The 22,235-nt window shown below is 47.7% G+C and overlaps 1 protein-coding gene across 2 annotated transcripts in view; it reads right to left on the minus strand.

The window, feature by feature from the left end:
• The window catches only part of LOC144828906 (uncharacterized), a 181,173-nt gene that overhangs the window by 9,295 nt on the left and 149,643 nt on the right, over positions 1 to 22,235 (minus strand). For both annotated transcript variants that reach the window (XR_013610556.1, XM_078687514.1), the window contains exon 6: positions 5,834 to 5,973. Coding sequence is in view for 1 of the 2 variants with exons in the window: in XM_078687514.1 (XP_078543640.1) it covers positions 5,834 to 5,973 (140 nt within the window). In the remaining variant the exon portion in view is untranslated. The remainder of the gene's footprint in view (positions 1 to 5,833; positions 5,974 to 22,235) is intronic.

The following is a 22,235-nucleotide window of genomic DNA, read 5'->3' on the forward strand; positions in this document are numbered from 1 at the left end:
GGCCAGATGTAGGAAGCCTAATTCAGGTCGGTAACAGCCGAAATTTCCGAATTTCGGCCGTTACCGACCGGAATTAGGCTTTTCAAATGTAGGTGGCCAAATAGTAGGATTCGGTAATTTACCGAATGGGTAATTTAAGGAATCGGTAAATTACCGAAATCTTAACATACCGATTCGGTAAATTACTGAATCCTTAATGTAGAGAGCACTCAATTGAGTGCTTTTTACATTTAAGGATTTGTTATTTTCCACCAACTATTAGTTGGTGGTAAATAACGAATACCTTTGAAAATGCAAACCTGTGCATTTTCAACAGTGCCATGTGGCAGACATACATGCCCTTAGGGCATGTATATCTGCCACATGTGCACACAAGCACTTTTCAGGGGTGCAACAGGGTGTCAATGTGACACCCTGCCACCCTTGAATGTTTCCCTATTTTACAGAATCGGTATTTACCGATTCGGTAATTCACATTCATTCCTATGGGCCTCCAGGCCCATAGGAATGAATGTGAATTACCGAATCGGTAAATACCGATTCGGTAAATACCGAATCGTATCGATTTGGTAATACTTACCGAATTTTTATCTACATTGCATTTACCGATTCTAAAATACCGAATCGGTAAAATTTGGTATTCTAGAATCGGTAAATTTTCATTACCTACATCTAGCCCTATGTTATCAGAAATATAAATTAATTTGAGACAGCATCAAAGGAAATTGAAACAATGACCACCCCACTTTGTCAATTAGTGTATTCAAGCCTACACACTTTTATAATTTAAACACAAATTCAATTACCTGAGAAAATTATATAAAATCCAAAGCATAAGTCCATGCAGTAGTTATTATTCAAGTGTTCGTCCTTGATCTTTATTCTGTAACTTGTATCTTGGGAAGACTTTTTTGATCTCAAAACACACTTCAGTTCTTCACTGATACAACCAACAGCCACAGTTCTTGTCAACACGTGTTTCGTCTAATGTAGAGGCATTACTCACCATTGCATCTTGCTGTTTACTTAGAGGATACCGGCTATTGTTACTGAGACCGCACACAGATTGATGATTATATATCGATATTAGCGACTGAAAGCACGTGACCTGGATTTACATTGTGCATCATATCAGATTAAGGATGTCCATGATAGAGGCAGTCCAAACCTGTTGTGTTGAATTGATATAGCAGTCCACGCCCTGATGAAGTCTTTGGCTATCACCATTAGACGAAACACATGTTGGCAAGGACTGTGGCTGTTGGTTGTATCATTGAAGAACTGAAGTGTGTTTTGAGATCAAAAAAATTCTTCCCAAGATACAAGTTACAGATTAAAGATCAAGGACAAACACTTGAAAAAAAAAATACTGCATGGACTTATGCTTTAGATTTTATATAATTTACTCAGGAAATTGAATTTGTGTTTATACTTATAAATATGTCCAAAGACATCTACCGATAGCTAAAATTGGAAGGCCTTAAATTGACAGACTGGCCATTTAATACCTCTCCCTCATTCATTCATTGATGAATGACCTGTTAAAGCAGTGAATTAATTAATATTGAGAAGATCCGAATTACCCAAAACATTACCCCATAGACAATGAAACTATTGGTCTGCCATCAATATCCTAAGCCACCTGTCAATCATTCTCATCAATTGTTTGCAGTGGAGCGAAACAATTCATGGTAGGAATGTTATACTCATGAATCAACCTTTTCCACTCTCCCTCAAAAACCAACAGGACTGATCCTTTACATCCTTCAGGGTTAAAGAAATAGCCCAGTGGCCAAACTGCAATTGTGGAGGCCAAAGGACTAACCACATTCGTGCAATTCAGAATTGTCCTTACCAGTTTAAGTGTCCTAAAATGTATAACAATACAATCTCCAGGATCATCCTTGAGACTCTTGCCCACCCAACTTGTTCTACCTGGTTAGCCCTGTGTTTTGCCCTATCCAATGAATGGATTTGTTGTTAAGAGTCTCCCATGTCTCTGTCTGTCCTGCTACTAAGGGGGAACATGCTTTAATACAAATACATTAGAAGTGGCCTGCAGATGGTGTTCCAAATTGTGCTGAGGACCTGTAGGGCTTGTGGGTTGCTGCTTATCCTAGAGTCGAACAATAGAGACACTTATAAGTAGTGATTCTTCTTACTCCACTATGCCTATTGAGTTCCGTATTAGGACCACCAACTGTGAGAGAATTTCTCCTCACATCCGAAAGGATGTCCATAGATGTTAACAATAAGTTTCTTGATAAAGACTTGTCTTTTGAAATATAAGCCTCTTCCGCCCAACGGCAAGCTGATTTTTTTACATCCTTCTTTAATTCAAGGCAGTTGGTCGCAATACTTTTGACTGGCTGTAGTCTGTTTAACATAGGATCTAGTACATTTTTAAGTAATGGCTCCAGTCCCTTTAAATTGTCTGTTGATCTACCTCCTGTACCTGGATCGTGCCAATCAATTTATAGCTGAAAATAAGATCCCTTCTAACTGCACAAGTTGCCATGTTCTTGTCAGACAATAAGGCCCCCGTCTCTTATTACTTTTGGACCTTTATCTGTGATTTTGGTCGCTGTTTTCCTTTTTCTTTTTGGCAGTGGAGTAGACTCCAAAATGCTGTAAGTAAAACCTCCAATTATAAAGGAATCATTGCACACACATGGATTTGGTTTAGCAGGTTTAGGATTTCCCCTCCCAACTCCACCTGTTTTAATGGTAAATTCTGTGGAAGAGGCAGTGGAGAGATTCCACGGCAAAGGTACATGTCAAGGGTGTGGGGTCTCCCACGCCCTTCAATCCTGGTGTGCACCCAGAGGGCCCCCTGCCTATTGGGCCATTTAAACCACGCTGCCCAATCAGCACCTGGCGATTTTCCGGGCTTACCGGCTGCCCACTCAGTGTCCTTCCCCCCAGTAGGGGTTTGTCGCGGGCCCCTCACCGGTCCAGCTTTGCCTCCCCGGCCCGCGTACTAATCGTTTCATGAACATTTACCGGTCTTTACTCTGTGTTACATATCTGCCTATCTATAACACCCATGCAGCTTGTTAGAAAAGTGGTAATTGAATTTGACAAATTACCTCTTGGACTATTCGAGTGTACATTTTTCTTCCTTTTACTCATATTTCAAAGCCAGTTGTATATAGCTTATCACAAAGATGCCAGAACCAAGAGAGGTGGCCTGCGCATTTCCTGCCACGTGGGAATCTTCAGTGATTTTAATGCACCCACTCAGTGCAGGAAATAATGTCTCCACTTCATTGCTTGAAATGGAAAAATAGAAGTGCAGGGACTCTCCACCAGAGTACCTGCTTGTTTCTGAGAAGTGCCAGTAATCTCTGTAATTAAAAGTATTATGTCTCGTTTGAGAAGTGCCTGTACTCTCCCTCTCAAAATAAAAAAGTGCTGGAACTCCGTCCCGGACAGTACCAGCTCATTTAAAGCACTGCTCCACTTCCAAACAGCAAGGAGGTCTGGGGCAGATAGTCTGGGCCCCCAATGGGGCCATACCGTGAAGCATTCCATGCCATGGAAATCTGCAGCAATTTTAATGCAGCGACTTGGTACAGGAAAGGGTGTCTCCACCTCCATACAGCAAGGAGGTCTAGAGCATGTAGTCCGGTCCTCAATTTGTCTAAAAACTGAAGGATCCCATCACTTATCAGTCTTCAACAATGTGTTTAATAAAACAGCAGTTAACAGTGGACTGAGGGAAACAAAGCTCTCAAAATGTAATTCTGATAGTTCTGATCTGCTTCTGCTCTGACCTTGATCAGACACGTTAAACCTTCAGAGTTAATAAATTCAGGATCACTGTCTTTGTCTTCTTGAAATAACTGCTTTAGAGAAAAAATCAATTGTCTGAGTTCTGGGAAGGTGGAGTTACTCAATTTTTCAAGGACAGTGGAGTGTGCAGAATGAGTGACAGCTCCCTTCCTCTGCTGAGATGATGGAAGAAGGCTTCCAGCTCATCTCGCTGCTCACGGGGGGAGGGGGGGCGAGAAGGGGGGGCAAAAGTCCAGGTGGCTGCTGTTGCTCGCCAGTTGCAGGGTGTAGCCTTCCAACTTTAGTTGGGCTTATAAAAGCCGGAGCTGTCTTGGGATCGGCTCACTCGGAGGGGGGGAGAGGGGGGGGGGTGCTCAGCAACAGGTTTTGCACTAGTGGCTGCCGCAGCTCCAGGAAATTGGTGGTCCAAAGTTTGTCAATGCAATTTCAATTCACTGTGAAGAACTGCAGAACGCATTCAAAGATGCTTCCATCTCAGCAGTCATTCCGCACAATCGTGTAATGTCTTCTTATCCATAATATACAGAGTGTTGGCGATCACAGCTAGGTTTGCTAGGTGAATATAAATGTCATGGCAAGAGATAGAAGGAGTCGAATTGAGTGTTTCAACCCAACTTATGACACAATGAGAATCCCACCAACTCAAATGCTAGATCTAGAGCACACTAAGGGGCATATTATCAAGGGCCTTATCGCCGCTTTAGCGGGACTTTTTCCCGCTAAAGCGGCGATAATTTCATCGCTAACAGCAGTTAGTGACCGTCTGTAGGAGATAGCGAGCAGTTTGGGGCCCGCATTGCATGTCAGCGATATTTATCGCTAATGACATGCAAAGTGGGCGTACCCAACCTGTTAGCAACTGAAAGCAGTCGCTAACATCGCTATCGCCTATTATCAACGCAGGCACAGTGATAAAAAAATTCACGCTAAGCGTGAATATCGCCAGAAACTAACGCCTGCTCAGACCACTTCTTAACCTGTGTATCCAATGGGAGTTGGATAAGACCCTATTGGCGTTAATGCCTGAATATCGCTGGAAATCGATATTCACGCATTGAGCCGCTATCGCTGGATATTTTATTGCATTTGAGATAAACGTTGCTAATAGCACATTATCTCTGCGATAAAATCCGGCGATGTGCGGCGATAAAAAAATATCATTAAGCGATAAATATCACTAGTTGTTGATAATATGCCCTTGAATTCTTCCAAAAGCCGCTCCAAGTTTCTTCTCTTGTTTATAACACAAAAGACAGGTATAAGAAAGCAGTCCTGAAAAGAGCTTTCTCCCTCCGAGGGTGTTCTCGGAGCACAGCTCCAGTCTGTTCAAATTAAGCAGCTGGCACTTGGAAAATGGCCACCAGCTTCACACTACAAGCTGGCACCAGATCTGCCCAACTGTGCTTCCATCGTGTGTCTTCCTCCGCCATCTGACAGTGCCAGGGCCACCACTTGCTTGGATTCTCTTCTCTGGCTCTCCTGCTAATTTCTGCAAGTGATTTTTGCCTCACTAGGTCCAGGGCTCCAGAAAGAATGTTCCCAGAAGGTAGCTCTCGATTATTTGGTCTTGACCTAGATGACCGCCATTGTCTTTTACTGTCACAATTTCAGTTAGGTTCACACCAAGTCTGGGTGGACTTCCTTTGTGAATCCATACATCTGCAATCACAGACTTTTGTAAGTGTCCCTCACAGCTCCACCCACAAATGATCTATGTTAACAACAGATTATTTTCCAAGATCATCCCTGCCAATGGTAGGTGGGGAAATGGCTATGGCTTCTGACCGGCACAGCAATTTGATGCATATGAGCAGGCAAGGTAGAAAACAGGGGCGTCGTTGCTCAGCAGACATCCACAAAGCAATTAAACAGGGGGAACCAAATAACCTGGTGCAGGTGAAAGAATGCAGCAACACCACCTCTAGCATGTCACATTTTACGGGTAAAGCGGCAGAAATTGCAGCAAATGCAAAAATATTGTGCATGTGAATTCTTACAATTTTAACATCCTTGCATAATGCTATGCAACAGACCTTACCTGTTAGTATTCCAGTTGTACTTAGCCCCTGAGAGATGTCTTTGCTCGTCAAAACTCCAAATAAAGCAACAATTCCTACTGGGTAGATAGTGAATGTGTAGCGTACATATTTCTCAAAGATGAATGTTTCCAGAATAAACCTAAGTAAAGATGAGGGCAAAAAATAAACGACAGTTGTTTCATGGGCTTACTTTGTTACTAAAACAAGGATTTGAAAAGTAGCATCGAGTAAAGAGGTGATACGAGTCACATACTACATAAAAACACCACAAACAATATATCCAATATAACTAGGTCTAAGTAAAATTTAAAACGTGCATTCTTTATAGAGACGATAATTCCTCAATCGATGTAATTTGTGCTTGTTTTGATTGAACATTCCGTGGCTTTTATATCAAGCGTTAACTTTCCTGCACCTTCTGTGTTTTCGTTTCTACAAAAGTAATTAAAAAAAAGTTTACAATAACAAAATATATGACAATAAATATTTCAGCTTGATTGGGGGCTGGGGGAGGGGGGTTAAGAAAGGAAGGAAACAGAGCAGAAGAGTTGGAGACTTATACTGTTGGGTAGAATAGAAATTGAGATAAGGAGTGGAGCCAGGAAGGTCTGTGCAATACTTATTTATTTATTTATTTTTTAAATTTCTAAAGCGCGCAAATACCTTTCGGTGTCTCGGCGCTGGAGTTTGCAGATTGCAGGGGTTCCACTGACGTCTTACTGGTTAAAGAGCCAGGTCTTGAGGTGTTTGCGAAATGAGAGTAATGATGATTGATTTTTAACAGAGGAGGGGATCTGATTCCATAGTTTTGATGCTGCCACTACAAAACGTCTGTCTCCCCAAGATACTTTTTTTGTGCATGGGATTTGGAGCTGTTGGGCCGAAGAAGAGCGTAGTGTTCGACTGGGTTTGTACAGTTTGAATGCTCTTTTGAAGAAATCAGGTCCATTATTGTTTAAGGCCTTGTGAATGATACACATGGCCTTAAACTTTATCCGGCTTCTTATTGGTAACCAGTGGAGCTCACGAATTGTGGGAGAGATAGAAGCGTGCTTAGGTATACCCGTGAGAATTCTTGCAGCAGCGTTCTGGACAAGCTGTAATTTGCTCAGAACTTGCTCTTGTGCGTTAAGCAGTAGACCATTGCAATAGTCCACCCTAGATAACACCAGGGAGGACATTAAGGTTTTACCTGCGGTTGGGGGAAGAAAAGGGAGCAGTTTCTTCACCATTCTCAGGGTAAAGAAGGAGGCTGACACCACCGCGTTGGCATGGCTTAAAAACGTAAGCTTATTATCAAAAAGCACGCCCAAGTTTTTCACTCTTATGCATGGTGTTCTGTATCCCTTTCTCAAACAGCACGTCTCTGAATGTGAGTGGGTCGGTGTTTTCTGATTCCTGCAGAAACCCTTACTTGTGCAGGTGTCTGAATTATAATTTGGGTTGAAATTACAGTATCTGGAAATACCTCACCTTTCATTCAATTTCGGCCGATCAAACCTGCCGGACGTTAACAGGGGAAATGTACACAGTATTTAGTGTACAGTGCAGATTCTGGTGCAGTGTAATAAATAGTTTTCACCAGAATAGACTCCACCTCTTTTCAGTGGCAACAAGGTTGGGTTAAAAATCATCTACTCCAAGAGTTGATGAATGGGTACAAGTATGCTTAATATGTAACAAAAAGGGACATTTGGGGTGCGGAGCTGTGCCGCGAGCGAAGATGGCAGCTCCTATGTGAAGCTCAAGAGACTCCCAATTCACATGGCAACCTACCTTGTCCCAGGGGAGGGTGTCCCTACCTACCTCCCAATTCTGGTGTGTTCGCCCGCTCTCCTAATTTCCGCAGCCACCTGAGGGCTCCTCCATGATGTGGAGGGATCTATGCGGCATACAGGGCCTAAGCCGCATCGCACTCCTGCAAAGTGACAGACCATGCCCTCCTACCTATGCCTCTCACCGTCTGACGGCCCCGGTGGTGCTGGTGCTGCCAAATGACTCCTCTTGGCAAGCCTCCAACCAGGCGCAATATCGCACTGCCATCTAGCCCTCGGTGGAGCAAATCTGGTGCTGCCGAATTTCCTATCTGACAAACCACCACTCCTAAGCGTCTTCCACCGTCTTTCTGCCTCCTTCTGCGGTGATGGGGTGAGACCTCTGGAGGCGATAAGGACCTTGGCCTGTATCTGTGTGCCCACGACCCTGGCCAGCCCATTTGGTGACTTTCATATAGGCTGCACAGCCCCAGGCACATCTCTTCCATTCTCACCTCCTCTATTGCTGTGATGCTGCTTCTGCCTGGCAAGCTTCCAATGTAGGCCTCTTATAGAATCTACATCTGACCCCTGCAGTACAGGTGCTGAGGGGTGTGATGCCCGGTAAGCTGCTGCCTGGCATCTTTGGAGCCTCAATTTCCTTGAGCTACTGGGATCTTTGAACCCCCTTCTGTTCCTTGGGACCCCTTCTCCTGCTGCGGCCAGTCGCCTTCAGGATGCTACCTACGACAACCCAGATTCAGAGTCCAATATGGGTGCTGGTGCTGCCAGTATGCTTACCAATGGCAAGCCGGCCCTTGGGTGTCTCTTCCAGGTCCCCTCTTCTCTGGACTTACCTAGCCCCTATTCTTAACATTTTTTCCTGTTTTCTGAAGGCTGCCTCCAGGGGTTTTCCTGCACTTCCACCACCCGGGAGTCCAGCTGTGAAGCATCTTAATGAGGATACCTGTGGGCTTTGGCATCCTAGCACTTCTCTCGCCTCTCACCCTCTCAGGGGACCCATGGCTTCGGGAAAAGCAGCATGTCAATTGACCTTCACGGAAGCTACTCAGCCCCCCAAATCTTCTTCTCCGATCTCTTTGGACGTTACCCTAGAGTCTATCATGAGCACCTTGAAAGCTATGCAGGCCTCCATTGCCATGTTTGAATCTGCCATTACGGAAACAAATGTGAAACTCAAACTCTTGGAAGGCAATTTGACACAATTGTTACACCGTATAGATACTACAGAACACAAGGTTGATGACCTTGACCTACAGGTGGCGTAGACCATGACCTGGAGCCACGACCTCTGAACACCAGGAAGAAGCGGACGGACCTGGAGGATCACAGTTGTAGCAATAATGTTTGTATTTTTGGAGTCCCTAATTTGGCTGATTCGCTGGGTGTCCCCCTCTTCTTCCAGTCCTTTGTCCCGCAGCTAATGGACTTCCAGCTAGAGTTTGAACAGGCTCATCACACTGCTTCTTATTACACCTCTTCCCACCTGGGGCACACCTGATTATAGCCTGTTTTCTCCACCATCAACAGGTGTGGGTGGTCCTTTCAGAAACCCGCACACATGGCTCATATTCTTGCAATGGCAAACGGATTATTTTCTCAGCGGGTTTCTCCTACGAGACTCACATCTTACAGAAGGACCTTCAGCCCTGCAACCTATGATTTGGTCTGCTGGAGCCGGTGACAGTTAGTGGTAAGGTCAAGGAATTCCGGGAATTGGGTCTTTGGATGGAGGATATGGAAACCCAAGAACAGCCGCTTTGTTTCCTTCTCATTGATCATAGGTGTCACAGAAGGAGGCGGCTGCCAGGGCCAGAGACTTGGACATAGATCCCTGGTTGTATCGTTGCCATGATAGCGATAAATCCAGTTCCCCATACAGCCCATGACACTTACCCGTATCTGCATTGATACTGAAGGTTATCTATCCTGTCCTCCCCCCTTTCCCCTTCTTTCCCACTTGCGGTGACCTATCACTTCCACCAAAAGTCAGGTTGACCTTTCTTGTTGTGCTCATTCTTTGTCTTCTACTGTTTATTTCCCCATGCCTCATCATCGTGTTGCTCACCTATCTCTTTGGTCGCTAAATGTGTATGTCATGAGCTATTTTACCAATCTTAAAAAGACTCTGTTCTTCTTAGGTTCTAAACATCTGGATATTGTCTTTATGTTGGATATACATCTTATGGCAGATGATTTGGCTTAAATAGGACTGGGTGGGCACAGTCCTCTTCTCCACAGCATCCAATGAGGACCTGCCTGCAACTTGCACTGACAGGTCCCCCTCCCCCAGGAAAAATGGAGTTGCGCTCCAGTTCCACAAAAGGCTCCCAGTCAAGGTCCTGAAATCATGGTCAGATGACTGCGTCGCTACATTTTTGCAAGAATCAAAATTGTGGACCAAATCCTGATTGTCAGCTCCGTATACGCCACTGTAGAAGGTTAAGCACCCATGGCTCTCTAATCTTCATAAGATTCTTGTGGTCTTTGACTCCCATAAACTCATCATTGCAGGTGACCAGAATTTGATTCTGGATTCTCTCCTGGATAAGTCAGAGAGGCCTGACCGGCAACATGACTATGACCAGGCCATGCTCTATTACCTAATGGATTACCACTCCTTACATGAGGTGTGGCGCCTCCTCCATTCCACAGACAGAGACTGTGGGCCTGATTTAGATCTCGGCGGACAGGTTACTCACTCACTACATGACGAATATTCCGTCCGCCAGAATATAAATCCCATAGGATATAATGGGATTTATATGTTGGTGGCCCATTCTGATGCAGTCACCGTTCTGATGCAGTAACCAATCCGCCAAGATCTAAATCAGGCCCTATATTTACCTTTCTCCAGCCCATGGTTCAGAATTGTGGCTAGACTTTTTCTTGATGACACCTGCAGCCTTATAACTAACCCCATGTGCCATATCGATGTTAGCGTTGTTTCAGATCAAGCCCTCGTTGTCCTCACTTTGAACCTGCAGTTGATGCTGCCTGTGTCCCGCACCTGGTGCCTGAATATCCTGCAGCTCATTTCGTCAGCGGATAAGTGACGTTTACAGACTTTACTCCAGGACTAACTCAAGCTTAATGTCCCAGTCACTCCCTGGGAGTGACTGGGAGGCCCTGGGCTCGCCCATATCAGAGGAGGAAGCTGCATAGGCTATCCACCATATACTTAAACACAGCCAAACCAACCAAGGAGGATGGTTTCCCCCTGGAATTCTATAGGGCTACTTGTGGCCTGACCGTCTCCCCCTTTACAGCCATGTTTTAGGAAGCTACGTGTATGGGCTTGCTTCATCCTGAATTCAATAGAGCCCTTATCTTCCTCATTCCAAAACCAGGAAAGACCGCCTCCACTGCGTAAATTACCTCCTCATTTCACTTCTGAATTGTGATGTGAGAATACTGGCCAAGGTCTTGGCCACCAGATTGTGATGGGTGATCATATTACTGATATATGACAATCAGGTTGGTTTTGTCCCATATCCATCACCTGGGTATGCTGGCGCGTGTAATATGGTCAACCAAGTCAGCCGTGGAGGAGAATCTGCTGCTCTCCCTTGATGCAGAGAAGGCCTTTGACCGGGTCGAATGGCCCTACCTCTTCCGCACTATGGCTAAATTCAAAATTGGCCCAAGTTTATCAAAATGGTTTGTTGTCTGCATCAATCCCCTGTGGCAATGATCAACTGTAACATCATCCTTTCTGACCCGGTCTCCATCACCGAAGAACCAGGCAGAGATGCCCACTGTCACTGTTCCTCTTCCTCCTGGCACTGGATTCCCTGGCAGTGGCCTTTAGATCTTCACACACATTTTGGTGATCCAGACAAGAGCAGGGGAATTAAAACTCCTGCTGTACGCAGATTATATTCTCTTGACATTGCCCAATCGGGGAGAGTCAATTCCAGCTCTTATAGATTTTGTAGACTTCTTTGCCCAATTTTCCAGCTATAAGATCAACTGGGCCAAGATGGAGGCGATGCCATTGACCCCCGCAGACCCCAGAAAACTCTGTGGCTCCACTGCCAGAGATCTGGCTCCACAATGGATTCCGATACCTAGGCGGCTTCCTACACAGGACTTTCGTACAGTTGTGCAGAATAATTTCTGCCTGCTACTGGACTAGAAGAAACTGGACTTTGCCTAGTGGTCAGCCCTTCACCGTTCTTTCTGAGGCAGAGTCCAGCCAGTTAGAAATGGTGACGGCCCAAGATACAATTATCTGTTTGGTATGCTTCCTTCCCCGGTACCATCTGGACTTCTCCTGCAGATTGACTCTATGGTCCATAATATGCTTAGGGCTGTCTTCCCCTGAGACTTGCTCCTGCCAAACTCTATTTCACCACGTCATCTGGAGGACTCCGAGTTCCCCACTTTCAGTCCTGTTATATGGCCCAACATCTATCTCAGATGGCGTATCACCTTCTACCACGCAGCAAACTTCCCTTGTGCATCAAGATTGAACTGAGCCTTCATGATGACACCCCGGCCTGTGGGTGTCAACATCGTCAAAGAGCTCTCCAACCCCAACGCCGGAAACAACGACATCACCCCTTCGCAAGACCTCTGCAACTCCCTCGCCTCCTACTTCCACAACAAGATCGCGGACATACACAACAGCTTCAGCACTCAACCGACGCACGCCACGACTGAACCACCGCCCCCCACCACCACCTTCTGCGCCTGGACCCCGATCAGCACCGAAGACACCGTCCGCACGATGAACTCCATCCACTCCGGATCTCCGACCGACCCCTGCCCTCACCACGTCTTCAACAAGGCCGACGCTGTCATCGCACCCCACCTGCGGGACATCATCAACACCTCCTTCGACACCGCCACCTTCCCAGAGAGCTGGAAGCACGCCGAACTCAGCGCCCTACTCAAGAAGCCATCGGCCGACCCGACCGACCTCAAGAACTACCGCCCCATCTCGCTGCTCCCGTTTCCAGCAAAAGTCATCGAGAAGACCGTCAACAAGCAACTGGCCGCCTTCCTCGAAACGAACGGATCCCTCGACCCCTCGCAGTCTGGCTTCCGAGCCAACCACAGCACCGAGACCGCCCTGATCGCAGCCACCGATGACATCCGAGCGCTACTCGACAACGGAGAAACAGCGGCCCTCATCCTCCTCGACCTCTCCGCGGCCTTCGACACTGTCTGCCACCGCACCCTAGTGCAGCGCCTCAGCAACGTCGGAGTCCAGGAGAAGGCACTGGAGTGGATCATCTCCTTCCTCGCCGGAAGGACACAGAGAGTCTGTCTCCCTCCGTTCAGATCTGAAGCCACCGAAGTCATCTGCGGTGTTCCTCAAGGCTCCTCGCTCAGTCCAACCCTCTTCAACGTCTACATGAGCCCCCTCGCAGACATCGCACGCCAGCACAACCTCAACATCATCTCCTACGCCGACGACACCCAGCTGATCCTCTCCCTCACCAACGACCCCGCCACCGCCAGAGCCAACCTTCACGAAGGGATGAAAGAGGTAGCCGAATGGATGAAGAACAGCCGCCTGAAACTGAACTCAGACAAGACGGAAGTCCTCATCCAGGGATCCTCACCCGCCGCGTGGGACGACTCCTGGTGGCCCCCCGCCCTAGGCAGCGCACCCAAACCAACAGACCACGCACGCAACCTAGGCTTCATCCTGGACTCCTCCCTCTCCATGACCAGACAAGTCAACACCGTCTCCTCGTCGTGCTTCAACATACTGCGCATGCTACGTAAGATCTTCCGGTGGATCCCCACCGAGACCAGGAAGACGGTCACCCAGGCCCTCGTCACCAGCCGTCTGGACTACGGCAACTCCCTCTACGCCGGAACCACCGCCAAACTCCAAAAGAGACTCCAGCGGATCCAGAACGCCTCAGCGCGACTCATCCTGGACATCCCCCGTCGCAGCCACATCTCCGGACACCTGAGAGACCTGCACTGGCTCCCGGTCAGCAAGAGAATCACCTTCCGTCTCCTCACCCACGCACACAAAGCCCTACACAACCAAGGCCCAGGATACCTCAACAGCCGCCTCAACTTCTACGCTCCCAAACGCCAGCTTCGATCGACCAGCCACGCCCTCGCCGCCGTCCCCCGCATCCGAAGAGCCACCACAGGGGGACGGTCCTTCTCCTACCTCGCCGCCAAGACATGGAACTCCCTCCCCACCCACCTCCGCCTGACCCAGGACCACCTCACCTTCAGGAAGCTACTCAAGACCTGGCTGTTCGAGCAGTAGCGGACCCCCCCAGCGCCTTGAGACCCTCTGGGTGAGTAGCGCGCTATATAAATGCGATGATTGATTGATTGATTGGGTATCTATGTGGGACCACGGACGTCATAAGACCCGTGCAACCCCATATTGTTAGAAATGCATGCGGTCTGGAAATCCACTAACGCTCTTGTGAAGGAAGATAGCTTCTTACACCTGAAAGCACCTGTGTGGCACAATGGATCCATCATGATCGACCGCCTACCGTTGTGTGGGCCTTTTGAGAGAATTACCATATCTCGCGTTCACATTTCTGATGATCCCTCCAGCTTCAACATTGCTTTCACTCTCAATTGAACGAAAAGAGCAGCCCTCCCTCTTCCCTTCACACTTACTTGGTGCAGTGGGGCTCCAACAAAAAAAAATATCTCTGGACTTTATGGACTGTTGGTGTTCAAATTGTTCGCTGTATCTCTGAAACGCCCCCTCCTGGCTCAATGGCAGACTCGTTTTCAAATTGGCTGTTCTCCAGAACGATGGCCACTCCTCTTGGCCTCCCATGGTAGTGGATTGCAAGAGCTTGCAACAGGGCGAGAGGTTTGGGGGTCTTGCAGGGACGTCATGGCGGGGGGAATACAGAGGAGCAATAGATGGCTCACGTGTGAAGGGAAGCGAATGGAAGGATGGTGAGGAATGAATGTTTGGATGATGGCTTGGTGACTGTTCTTGTTAGGGGGAGGTTTAAGGGTGCAAGGGCCAGGAGAAAAGACTATAAGTGAGGTTTTGATCAATTGTTGTAATGTTAATACATTTCCAATCTGCGTGCCTGTCCTAATAAAGTGGCCATTTGCTCTTACTTTGGACTGGTTACTCTGCGCCATCTTGCCCGATGTGTGGTTGTAGGCTGGGAACTCTTGTGTACAATCTGTCGGCTAAAGAATCTTTTCCCCGGGCTGTATAATCTTTTCCCCGGCGTCCTTGATCAGCTCAGCCATTCACCTAGCGTCTACCTCTCTCCGGCTAAACAAAGCAAGCAGTCCACCAGCCTCGTTGCTGACATCATACAGCCGACGTTGGGTTGTTAAATAATGTTGGCGGGCTGTACTGTCAGTCCCATTACGATATTCCAGTCTGACCTACTCCAATTCCCTAACTAAGGATGCCACAGGGGGAGCCAACTTTTCCTATTTTTCTCGCAAACAACCATCCTTTATATTTGTGGTGGAACATATTTATTACTTATCCAATGCTGCCTCCCTGTGGCATTTAGATGGAACATGCTAGGAAAAAGTTCCCCTAGTCGCAGATTACTTTTATATGATGATAAAGGAGTGTATGATCGCATACATCCTGCTTACTGAATTTGACCAGTTGCATGTAATTTTTCTGTGTCTTCCAACTTACACTTTTTCACTTAACTTTCATTCAATTTGAAGCTGGTTAGAGCAGAAAATGCGTCAGAGGAACCGTGAAACTGGATGTGTGCTAAGGCTACTTGCTCTGATGTAACCAAGTTCACCGTGGTACTGTAGAAACCTATGGGAAATACACTGAGCAGTTATTTTATGTGATTTTCGCAGGCATGAGCATATCCTACATACAATTTTCACCCAGAAGACCACTTAAGCGTATTTAGAGCAATATGACTAATTTTCAGGAAAATTACCAGTGTTAATAATGGGGGAAACCTGCAAAATCACCCTCCCCAGATTTACATTAAATGTTACTTTAGTTAGCACAGAAGGGCAAACGAAGCTGCGAATGGGAAAAATGGAAATTTCACCCACCCCAATGAATATTAAATGTTACTTTATCTCTGGAGGGCAACCACAGCAATACCTTACAATCCAATAGGAATTGGAAAAAGCATCCATTAGTTTCAATCATGTCCTACTGTTTTATGTTAAATAATAAACCGCCTTAAATCAGATTTGATCGTACTTAATAGTAAGCTATTATTACAGCTATATGAAGTTCAAGGTATTTAAAAAATCTGCTGTAATAGCAATGTTTTTTATTATTATTTATATAGCTTTATATACATTTTAATTGTAGGTTGAAGTTCTACACTGACACTAGGGATGGTATGCTTACTGCAAAAATAACACAAACGTGATGAAAATGTTTTAGATAATTGCCACGAATTTCACAAGACGAAACTATTCAGGACGGTACTGTTACAATGTCATCACCCCCTCCATATAGTGGCATTTTTTAGGTCCAAATAGAAACAGGTTTTACAACAATTGTCATCAACAGAATATAATATAGACAGAGTGGCGCAACAGCTCACTGAATATACTTAGGTTGGGCTAGAGAGAGTTTTCACGGTTGCAGAGATAATGGCATCAACACACAAAAAAATGCAGAGGGAGGGGCAATGGGCCAACCATTGCTTGATTGAACTGTGATACAAATTTTGGAACAGCCCACACTACAGCCACTTGAAAGTGCCAATACATGATGTATGGAGTCAGAGGCGCAACTAGAGTCACATTTCGGGGGGGCTAAGAAAAAAATTCGGGGGGGGGCTGGATCTTTAGGCAATCGGCAGAGTCGAGCTGCAGGGGCTCTTAGAAGGGGTGAAACAACAACAAAGCCCAATTAACATGCACAAGGTCTTTTAAAGACCTGTGAAGTGCGCGGGTTCGGCTGTGAGCTGGCCCGGGAAGTGCCTCATTCCAGGCTGCCACACAAGACAGGGGGGGGGGGGTGCCTGTATGGAGTACTGCCTCCTTTGAAGGCTCGCCATTGGCATTTGTTTGGCAGTGGTTGCATACTTGTGAATAGGGATGGTTCTTCTATCTTTTGACATGCTGTATTACATCTTAGGCATTGACATCGAAGCATCCGTGCATTGCAAAACAGGCAGATCATCTTAAAAACACAGCAAGCATGGTGGGTGAGGAGACGCCAGAGGATGGTGGCGTTGGCTTCCCAGTTATCCACTGGCCTGTGCTCACATCTAGAGCTTAGATTTAGAATAGTAGTTATAGGTCTTCGCTAGTTGTAAGAGAAGCCATACAGAGGTAAGGAGAGAAGCTGAGTGGAAGCATTCTGAGCAGCACCAAGAAACTCCCTCCTCTTTGAGCAGCCACAGTGCAGGATGGACACCGGGGCAGGGGACAGCAAGCTAGGTGTTTCTGTTTATCTATTGATCTATTGAGTGGGTCTGGAGAAGGTGGTTGGTGGTGGAAAGCACTGGGTTGCAATGGGAAGGGCAGTAGCAGAGGCCGGAAGTATCTGGCATGAGTGAAGCCCATCAATTCAAAGTTAAGGATCCTGCCTATGTCCTACCATGAGTTACCCCTCCTTGGCTATGGAGGCTTGCAAAATGTTTTGTTTCCTAACATTCATCTTCCTGCAAAAGGTCACAAGGAACAGCCTGCTCTGGAATGGATTTCTCACTGCAGCAGGGTATGCATCTGGCCAGCAGCAAGACAGTCTGAGAGTTCTGTGCAGCCTCACTCATATTGGTATAGCCCCACTTCGAGCTTGTAACTACCACCTCAGTATTGTATGATGTAGCTCCCTAGAATGATGCACTAATGCCAGCGCCTTCTGATAAGGTCTGTCTAGGCTGAGCTCATTAGCAGCCACCGTGTTTCAATGGCAGTTCATCGCTTCTTTATGGTAGAGAGTTTGCAATCCAATCAGAAACTGTCGGCCCAGTTACAGTGGCCAGTCCAATGTTGGTAGCTATCTTCTCGTTTTGAAGGCAGCAGGTTCCCAATCTCAGGTGCCCACAGACATTGCTTCCTTTTTACGTTGCTGTGATAGGTCGGGCATGGTTGACACTGGGTGGTACCCCAGGGGCACTGAGAACATTTGGACCGGTGTTTTTGTCGTTTTGTACATCTCGCCCCCTCACCTATTGCAGCAGGCTCAGGGGCTTGCGGAAAAAGGGCAGGATGTACGTGATCTGGAAGGAAGACAGAGGTACCATTGTGATGTGAGGACGTAGAGGAGGAACAAGTTGGACAGGGACATGGAGAAGAGCAACCGGAATTCACGGGCGGATTGGCACTGCGGGCACTCGGGCATGGGCCGAAGGGCCGGTGTCTCAGTGCACTCCTTGGGCTGGTTTTTCCCTCTTTACCAGTCCACAGAGAGCACTGACAGGGAGAGGAAAGCAGCTTCGCTGTGCGGCCTGACCACGATGATCAGCTGTGGCCTCTCCTTGACTCCCTGCCCTGCCAAGCAATCATGCTGATGGTGGGCTGGGTAGGGGTGATTGTGTGCCAGAATGGACCTCCCAGGGGGCCAAGTGTTGCTCAGGCCTATGAGCCATTTTCACCTCGGGCCCCTCTGTGGCCCACGCAGCCCAGAAACAGTGTTTGCTTTAACACCTCGCCCACTGCCCTGTATTCAGGGCATAATGGGGAGGAAGAATGGGTCTCACTGTGGGGGCCAGGTGATGTGGGGAACTCTGACCATCTTCACCTTAGCCTGCCCCCCCCCCCCCCACCCCCATGGATGGCCCAGAAGCTGTGTTTTTGCTTTAGCCCCTCTACTGCCACACCATTGCCCTGAGGCACTGAAGGGCTGGGGAGGGCTGAGTAATTTACCAATAGCTGGGGCCTCCCTGTTTTCAGGTGCTCCTGCGCAGGAAGGCTGGGGAATAATTTTTTAATAGAAAGGGGCCTCGCGGTTTTCAGGTGCTCCTGCGCTGGAGGGCTCGGGAATCATTTTTTAATAGAAAGAGGCCTCGCTGTTTTCAGGTGCTCCTGCGCTGTAGGGCTGGGGAATCATTTTTAGTCTCGCTGGCGTTGCAGCGCGAAGCGCTGCACCAACGAGACTTATAGTCGCCATGTTTCCTCCCAAGGGAGACAGACCTGGGCACGAGCCGATTCAGGTCTGTGAACGTGCTTCACAGTGGAACAGACCGGTGCACGAGCAGACACCGGTCTGTGAACGCGCTTCAAAGAAACGGCGAAGACTGCAAGTGCCGCTACTGTCTCGAGCCGCAGGGAACACCAAAGTCAACGTGCACGCTCACGGCGTCACGCTCCTGCCCTCCCGTGTCTCTTCCGAGGCTGTTATGCGCTCCAGGCCGACTTGTTTGCATCCCCGCTGGCCACTCTCTCTTCTCGCACACCCACCCTGTCCTGGGTTCGGGCAGAGCCGCAGGCAGTGGGGCTGAAAGGGGAAGTATTGAGAGCTCCAAAGCGGCGTCAAAAGAACAGTAGCTCCGTGGTCACGCCACGCAGAATAACGGGTAGCGCCAGCCCAGGACTCCGGACCACAAAGAGGGGAACGCGAGAAGTGCATCCCCTCCCTCCCTCCCTCGGACAAGCGGCAACAAGAGCGTGCACTCACCAGTTGGAGACGGCGGAGCGTGAGCAGCGACCATCGCCCTAGAGCCAGCGCGAGGCAGCACCTTTCTACCGCACAATACAGATCTTTATGGACTGCTGCGAGTCAGTAGCGTTTCAAAATGGCAGAGAGCTCTTTGTATTAACGCATTTCTGTATCTGACGGGCTCTTAATTTCGCAAAAAAGAAATGCTTTGTGTTGTATTGTCACTATGATGATTTACTTAACTAGCATATTGTGAGGTTTGATGTGCGGCTAGAGGGAGAAGGTGTAGAGTGGAGGTGCTAGCTGGATTAGAGTATATTCTAACTGCAATCAACATTCTTTGTAAAGTTCACATATAGACATTTAACTGGGCGATCGTGAATATTGTCTTACTAAACACAACATAAATAGCGCTAAAAGCTTAATTTAAAAACAAATGTACTATCGGACGGTATAGGGTTGACTATTAAGTTATTCTTTCTATTTACTGTCCACTTACTTTCTATTTAAAGTCATAACTCCCAAAATTCAACCACAGAGTCTGTGTGGGCTGAGAAAACCACTTGATTTCACCCCTTTTGGAAAAATTACCCGGACAATAGCAAGCGTTGTTCGCCAAGATCGCATGGGGTCCACGTCAATTCAAAGCGTGTGTCCAAATCGGACGTCAGGCAGCTCCTGCCCATGACGTGGGCGGGGCCTGAAATCCGTCCGGAAGTGCAGGAGACGGCAGCCGAGAGCCCCGCTAGCTCCACACTAAGTCCCGGTCCGGAGATGGACCGGGTGAAACGTGGCCCTGGCGAGGCGGGGCTCCCACGAGTAGGGAGAGCCCCGCAACTGCAGCAGCCTGTGGAGAGGTAACGCGGAGGGGGCATGAGGCACATTGTCGGTGCCTGCCCCCGCCGCATGTCAGCCCCGCGTGCAGCCGTCCAAGAGCCCAGACAGCAATTGAACCCCCACTGGAGGAGCAGCCTGAGGAGAGCCGGTGATTGTGGTTCAACATAGTCCGTGTTGGGGAGGAAGAGTCAGAGCGGCCCCGTCTCGCAGCGGGCCACTCCACAGTTGTTGGGCAGTTCCTGGAGTGCTCCACAGTCCTGTGGGGCCGGTACTGTTCTTGTGTTGTGTGTGGCTCTGTGTGTGTGGCTGTGTGTGTGTGGCTCTGTGTGTGTGTGTGTGTGGCTCTGTGTGTGTATGTGTGTGTATGTATGTGTGTGTATGTGGGTGTGCATGTGTGTGTGCGTGTGTGTGTATGTGTGTGTATGTGTATGTATGTATGTGTGTGTATGTGTGTGTGCGGCTCTGTGTGTGTGTGTGTGTGTGTGTGGCTGTGTGTGTGTGGCTGTGTGTGTGTAGCTGTGTGTGTGTGTGTGTGTGCGTGTGCGCAAATGCAATAGGTCTCGCATTTGCGAGAGATTAAGCTCTTGGCATTATAAATGACAATGCCATTTATTTATCTATTTTCAAAACCAACACATAAATACAAATTTTGTCATTTACAATGCCATTAGCTCTAACGTTTGCAAAGGCGAGACCGTTGCATTGTAAATGCTTGTTTAAGAGAAAGGGGCCTCACTGTTTTCAGGTGCTCCTGCGCTGGAGAGCTGGGGAATATTTGAATTGGATTGGAGTGGTTTTTATAGAGCGCGATAGTTACCCGTAGGCGTCCTAGCGCTGGTGGATTGCATGAGTGTATAAAAGAAGGACCCTGCTTTTATCTACTGAATAAGAAAGTCTTCAGTTTTTTCCGAAATGAGAGAAGGTTGGGCTCGGAGCGGAGGGATAGGGGGAGAGAGTTCCAAAGTCTGGCCGAGTTTACAGAGAAAGTTCGTCCTCCACACCTCGCTCTTTGGAACCTGGGAATGTTTACTCGGAAGGCATGCATCGATCTGAGTTGTCTGGTGGGATTATATGGGTTGATCAGGGTGTGATTTAAGGCTGCTCCTTTCCTCCAGAAGGCGCGGTGAGCAATGCACAAGCTTTTAAATTCGATTCTTGCCTTGATAGGTAGCCAGTGGAGGTTTGTTTTTAGTTCTGCTTCCACCGACTGGCGACGAGGAATTTCTAAAAGGGTACGAGCAGCGCAATTCTGAATTACCTGAAGTTTATTGATGGTTGATTTCGGTGCTCCCAAGTAAAGGGCGTTTCCGAAGTCCAAACGGGACAAGATTAGCCCTTGAATCATGATTTGTTTTGCTTTTGAAGGAAGGAGTGGGAGGATCTTGCGGATAAGCCTAAGGATGGTTAGGCAAGTAGCAGAAAGTTTGACTGCTTGTTGACTAAATGTGAGTGATTTGTCCATCCAGATTCCCAAGCTTTTGATGGTGTCCTTGGGTTCGGGAGCAGGACCTAGTGAGGATGGCCAAATGGAGTCTATGGATTTTGTCGGAGCGTTGCCCAATATCATCAGCTACGTTTTGTCTCCGTTTAATTTTAGATATGACTGGGTCATCCAGGTGCCAATTGCTTCCATGCAGCCCATTAGGTTACTTGGCTGGGTTGATGGATGATTCAATGTTACCACCAGCTGGGTGTCGTCAGCGTATGATACAATTTGGACACCGAAAGGGCGGACAATCTCGGCAAGGGGTCGCATGTAAATATTAAACAGTGTGGGGCTCAGGGAAGAGCCCTGAGGAACCCCACAACTGAGTGCTTTGTTGGACGATGTAACACTTCCCTCACAGACTCAGAAAGATCGGTCTGATAAAAAGGAGTGAATCCATGCCTTTACCCCTGAACCGATTCCGAGTTCTGAGATCCTCTGAAGAAGGATGTCATGATTTACGGTATCGAAGGCGGCACTGAGGTCCAGCAGAATGATAGCTGCAGTGCCGCCTACGTCCGCAATCATTCTAGCTCCTTCCGTCACGGCCAGAAGCGCTGTTTCGGTCCCATGCATGGGTCGAAACCCGGTTTGCGATATGTCCAATAAGTTGTTACTTTCTAGAAATTCTGTAAGAATGGTGTTTACATATTTCTCTGCAAGCTTACTTATCCATGGCAGTAAGGAGATTGGACGGTAGTTTCCAGGGTTTGACCGGTCCAAATTGGCTTTTTTTAAAAGAGCTCTTACCGTTGCTTGTTTCCACCTTGGTGGAACAATGCCTG

The sequence above is a fragment of the Lissotriton helveticus genome, chromosome 4_1, assembly GCF_964261635.1.
Source record: "Lissotriton helveticus chromosome 4_1, aLisHel1.1, whole genome shotgun sequence".
Taxonomy (NCBI): Eukaryota; Metazoa; Chordata; class Amphibia; order Caudata; family Salamandridae; genus Lissotriton; species Lissotriton helveticus.